At 40.7% G+C, this 6,257-nt stretch overlaps 1 protein-coding gene across 1 annotated transcript; it reads left to right on the forward strand.

Moving 5' to 3' along the window:
* The first annotated feature begins 24 nt into the window (after positions 1-24).
* On the forward strand, positions 25-5,633 carry si:dkey-79d12.5 (maternal B9.15 protein). Its single transcript, XM_034697611.1, has 5 exons — positions 25-186; positions 2,797-2,974; positions 3,083-3,220; positions 3,426-3,765; positions 4,458-5,633. The coding sequence occupies exons 2-5, from the start codon at positions 2,802-2,804 to the stop codon at positions 4,665-4,667; spliced, it is 861 nt and encodes a 286-aa protein (XP_034553502.1). The 5' UTR covers positions 25-186; positions 2,797-2,801; the 3' UTR covers positions 4,668-5,633.
* The last annotated feature ends 624 nt before the right edge of the window (positions 5,634-6,257 follow it).

Raw genomic sequence — 6,257 nt, forward strand, 5'->3', positions numbered from 1 at the left:
GTCACGCTGACGGTAATGTTACGTCTCTGTTGCTGCAGCCCCGAGAACTGAACAGAGAACAAGGAAGCAACATGTGCTGACCATAATAAGTCTAACACATCAGCGCAGACAGGCACGCACAAAGCCACGAGAGGAGACACAACGAGCCGAGGACGGTCACCGAAGAAACGCGTTTATATTCTAATCGTGAGTAACGTTTTGTTGTTCTTCTTTTATTTTTATTTTGTATATCTTTATTTTTTTAAATTTGGTTTATTCTAGTGAATGCGTAAACTTCTGGTAGAAATATTACTACTGCTCGTTTTGTTATCCTTTTTTTTTGGAGTACTTTACTGACTTTCATGTTTAATGATTTAGGTTAATGTTATTTCACTGACTAATTAAGAGGGTTTATAATCTTGTGCGGAAACTTTTTCTAGAAAAAAACATGCCTAGAACCCTGTATAACCATGAGCTTTAAAGCTCACATTCCAATTAATAACACTAAATTACCTTATAATAAAGAAAGTGAAATCTTTCTTTCTCGAAATTGTACAGAAAACTTGTTCCAACTTATTTCCACTGGGGGGTTTCCGCGCTGTCACTTAACCCAAACGCGTTATTTCCAGTATGAGTGTGGTTTCCTCTAACTAAGCAAACAGAGAAAGAGACAAAAGAGGGGACTAAACTCAGCTGTCCTTTCATCAGTTGTGTTTTGTTTTATGGTTAAAATTGATTGACTATTTATGACCAGCTTCACACCAACACGTGTCCTTTCCTTGGGTCACACACAGTTGAGTCGTTGCTGCTTTGTTGTGTCTCCTTTGTTACACTCAGACGCGAAAACAAGTTTCGTTGTTCCCCATGGTGAATATCGACGAAACCAAGTCCTCAAGTGGATCAAAATCTTCACGTGGTCGACTGTCAATCACATTTTCAAGCCTTTTTCAGACCCGATGACACTGGTTGTTATTATAGGTGTCAGACTGTTTAACCTAGTTTGGTAAACACATGTAAAGGTATGATACGTTCAACAACAACAACAACAACCTGTACAGTGACACGCCAAAGAAACGACATGGTTGTCCTTCCTCAATGCGCCTAAATACACAGTGTCATAGTTTGTGTTCTAGTTTTAGCAGCTGGGACTATTCTGAGTCTGCAAACAGGTCAAGCTGTTGTCTGTCTGCACACGTAAAATCCAAACATTATCAACAGTGTAGGATAATGGCAGTAGGTCACTGTTCAGTAAACATAGTGTGCAGATTGAGAAGTACAGATTTGGTGGTAGCTTTTTGAGGCCATCACTGAACCCTCTGATTAGATTAAAGAAGAGACACTTAAAGGTGAAGTAATCAGAGAAAACAAACATCATTACTATGTAGAAACATTTCTCACTATAAAGTAAACATGTAGTAATCATATGTGGGAACACATTTTGGGTAAATAAAAATAGTTGTGATAATCAGAACAAATAGTCTAACAATATGACATATTTACTTTTGATAACTCTGATTCCTGAACCAGCATCTCTTAATCCATGAGTCAGAGCTGATTACTGCTTGATTACCTGATCAAGACTATTTCTTTATTATTATAACCCTGTCAGTCATTCTGAACACTGAATAGTAAATGGTTGGCTGCAATAACTTGAAATTGTTGTTTTCTGATACTATTGAGCAAATGTTGATCAGTTATATAATGTATATAAATATAATGGTGAGATGGCCTGCCTTAGTTCACAGTCAAAACAACATCCACTCACTACATTTGGTTGCCTTAAAATCATCCAATTATGATTCATATCAGGTGAACTTTAGAAGTAAATGGCGTAAGTAAAAGTGACTATCAAAGCCCGAGACAAGAGAGGCAATATCACTTTTTAAATGTTATATCCTGCAAACCCATACCACTTTGACTCCGTGCTGAAACACCTTGTTTATTTGAAATCTTAACTTAATGTTTGGAGGACTTTTAACATTCCGTACAGTCGCAGCAGAAATCTTAAAAACGGATATCTGACCAGAAAACGTGTGTACATGTCTGTGTATCAGACAAAGTACCGAACCTGGATCCCCTCATAGTTATATTAATAGAAAACATATTTGTCAGGGATTTGAAGGTACTTCTACTTGTTCATGCTGTGTCACAGCCTTGCCACATCTCTTAAAGAGGAGGTTGTGGCTATGTCTGCCCAGACAATAACAATTTTCTCTCCAACACATTACAGAGGCTAATCCACAATAACAAATCACTGTTGAGCCTCAAAGTTCAAGGCACGGCTCTCTCATCAGGGTCATCAGCAGAATGTTGGCATGCTGAGTGTTAAAAGTTTGAATTGCCTTGGCCTGTATTGAACAAGCTCTTCTCTCTGGTCAGGCTGACATTGGTGCCCTACCCAAACAGACACGCTACCAGAGGATAAACAGCACAGTGAGATCACTGATTTGCATTTCGAAATACTTACCTGTCGACATCCAAGGGCTAGTTTGCATCTTATTTACCTGAATACAAGCTTTGGCCTTTTGTCAACACGGAGCCATGCCCCATAGCTGTAAAATGTCTGGTGCACTATATACACAGCTCCCCTGAAGGTTATAAAAATAGAAGGCTCAGGGGCAACTGCACAGGGAAGTGCTGTTATCACTACAACTGAAGTTCCTGCTCCTCCACAACTGACTGAAGGGAAGCCAAAGTCTGTTACCAAAATCTCAAACCACTTCACTGGAAAAATAAGTGTGTGTTATGTGATTACACAGAAAGACCAATTGCAAAAGTCCTCAAGTGTTTATATTTCCAAATCTTCTCTTTTTACAGACACCATGAAAAGAGAGGTGAGAGCTGGGGTCAACTTCCTCAAACGGCTGGCAGTAGCACGCGGCAAACTTGATGAAGCCAAAGCAGAACTGTTTGCTGAGGAGCTACAGAAACTTTTATGTGAGAGATATGATAAGCACTGGTACCCTGACTGCCCCAGCAAAGGCCAGGCATACAGGTACATAATTTTCACTTAAAAAATGTATTTTCTTTGTCTGATGCTGCTGCATTAAAGAGCAAAAGATTCCAGCTATAAAACGCTAACTTCAGTGTTTTCCCTTCACAGATGTATCCGGATAAGTAATGGTGTACCCTGTGATGAAGAGGTCTTCAAGGCATGTGAGCAGAGTAAGCTCACAGCAAGTGAGCTTGGCCTTCCGCCTGAGCTCACCCTGTGGATCGACCCACTGGAGGTGTGCGCAAGGTGAGTCACCGGCTGGCCTGCTGAGTCGGAGGCAAAGAATGAAAGAGACAGACGCACTTTCGCAACAAAGAGATCTCTCAGTCTAGCTTTCTGGGACAGGATGAATGAAAATGTGGAGAGTGAGGAGTAGGAATATGTGTGGCAGTGAAATTAGAAACAAACTGTGTCATTGTTTGGTTTAAAATGAAACACCGTGTCTTCGCAGATCTGGAGAAAACAGCAGGCCCTTCAAAATAGCCTCGTTTGACGAGGAGGATGGATGCGTGGAGGAGGGTGTGAAGGGAGAACAGGATGACTCCTCAGTGGCCTCAATAAACCTGGACACGTCAGATTACCACTCTGCTACCTCTTCAGATTGTGGCTCCACTGCGTCCAGCGACACAGAGGAGGAGGCGAAAGAAGGCGAGACAGAAGGAAAGCAAGAGAAAGAAGTCATCAAGAAGAAAGAGGCGGCAGAAGGTGACACATACACCATAGCGATGGTACCCAGGATTCGGAAACCACACGGGGATGGACCAAACAAGATCAAATACGTCCGAAATATGGTAAATACTTTTTCACAATGAAAGGATAAAGCCAATTATATTCTACATTTGTCTCTCTGTCAAGAATTCTCAACAAGCATACAATGCTTGTTTAGCAAGCTTATTCCTCCATGCCATAGAGCTCTATTGTTGTCCAGAAATGACCAAAAACACATTAATAAGGCACACTGATGCAGTAAATGATCCTGAACATGGGCACTGTACTCCCACATACACCATCCTACTGCAGATACTGCTAGAAAACAAAATACGTGTTGTATTTTTGCAGCGTGTGCCCAATTGTTAGGAAGTAATCCGCAGCTGAAAACAGGCCACAACAATTCTGATTGTGTTTGGTTCATTTTTGCTATAAACTAAAGTTCCCAGCTGTTTTGGGATTACTCTGAGCCTTTTGAAAACAATGAAAGTTAATATTTGTGACCAGCTCCTATAGATTTCTGCTAAATAGGGACACGTGGTCTGCAGAGAGGGTAGGGTGGTCTGAAAGCTCAGAGAGACAGTTGTGGAGTGTTGACCTTGGTCTTTTTATGGGTTGTGTTGACACTGTGATAACATTTCAGTGTTGCATGTTCTAGAAAGGAAAGTACCATTGATTCCTCCCATAAAGACAAAGTGTTTTTTACACCCATGCTGGAAACTCTCCACCACCCCTTCTTAATCTCTTGTACTCCTTCCAATCTCTCTCTGTTCAGCTCCCTGCTAGCCAGCAGTACTTCTACCACCCTGCACCAGTCTGGCCTCAGTACAAGAAAGGTACTCCGGTGTTTTTGAACACAGTGTGTGTGCCTCCAGCGCCACCACCTCCCCAGCAGGTATTTGGCTACTACATCCTACCCCAGCCGTCTCCACAGTTCATTCTGCCTCAGGCCACCCTGCAGCCGTGGGGGGCTGTGAAGGGTTAGACCGTCCGGGATGTGTGGGATGAAGATGGAAAGAGCAATAGAAGCGCCTTCAACTGAGCCATGCTGTTTCAGGTCTCTGCTGTGTCAGAGTTAAACTTTGGCCAAAAAAAGAACATTTTTACTGTAAGGCTGAAAGTTATTCCTTGCACAACTTTTAATAATTCCTCTGTCCTGTTTCTTTTTTCAATGACTTGTAATTTATAGCTTGTTCTCAGCATAGAGCAACCTCTGAACTTTATCTGTCACTTCTGCATTGCTAATCTTTTTTTACACGCTGTACACAGCAACACAGGCTTCAGGCACTGGGTGCTTGGACTAACTCAGGAACTCTCAGCAATATCCTCAATGCCGAACAATTATGTATTCAGGTGTTTTATTTCTTATTCTGGCTGTCTGTTTGGTCACAGTGTAAACATCTCAGATTATCAATGTAAAATGTGATTCAGGGTTTTAATCTAATGTAGCTAGAGTTACCCTATTTGTATATTAAGAAGAATATTTTTTAATAAACTGCCTGTAAATAACACACAACTTATAAACCATAGATTAATGCACACTTTCTAACCTAGAAGTTTTATTCCTGTTGTAATTTATTCAGCCACCACTGGATGGCACTCAACTCACAGCTTATACATTCACATTTTTATGAAATTGTATATTTAATAAAATAACTGGCTGCTGTAAATGTTACTTCATGGACCACTTAGTTTGTTTTAGATAGCTGTAGGATGTGCCTTTTTAAATGGCCCCTTGAAGCTGCTTTTTAAAAGTTTTGACGTGAATAACTGGCTTTGAAAATATGCTGTGGCTATAATCGTGAATGCACGCCTCATTGATTCTTCTCTGCTGTGATTTGTTTTTTACTATATTGGTTCATAGGCTATTTATTTCTCTTTAATGCAACTATGAAGCTCTTGTGAGCTTCACATTACAGCTTATTAAATCAACACAAGCTTGATGTATGAAGTTTTGTTTCCCTTGTTTTTTTTCTGCAGTCACAGTCTGTAATTTAAGAGCTTGGTTCTGTCTGTATTTTCTTTTATGAACACAAGTTACTCAGAGTAGTAAGGATCATCATAACTTCAGCTGAACCCTCAGGATGCTGCAGAGGAAGGACTCCTCTATGCTCAGTGCGTCATTAGCCCAAGGCCATGACGCTGTTCCTCCTTAAACAGACACTCTGAAAGAGGATAGGAGAGAGTTTGTGTCAAATGTATCATTTGGCCTAAAGAGGGTTTGCAGGAAATAAAGGAAATATTTGCAACTTAACTAAACAAGTCTAATTACAGAGACAGTTATAACAGTTGAGCAGCTATAGGCATGAATTGGCCAATAAAGCACTCATTTTTCTAAACACCTCTAATATGCTAGAGGGAGATAACTCTCAGAGGGCACTTGACCCCGGTTTAAATAACAGACCTGACAGAAGAGTTAAAGGCCATGACAGTGTTGGCAGACCTTGATTATTGTTTTGATTTGTCAACAAGTCAGATGTTGAGGGTATTCAACCACGAGGTGTCACTGTGTTGCTACTGTGGACCTCGCAGCTGCTGCAGCGCTTAAACACTAAATAAAATAGCTTCGGTTCAT

The sequence above is a fragment of the Notolabrus celidotus genome, chromosome 12, assembly GCF_009762535.1.
Source record: "Notolabrus celidotus isolate fNotCel1 chromosome 12, fNotCel1.pri, whole genome shotgun sequence".
Lineage (NCBI taxonomy): Eukaryota > Metazoa > Chordata > Actinopteri > Labriformes > Labridae > Notolabrus > Notolabrus celidotus.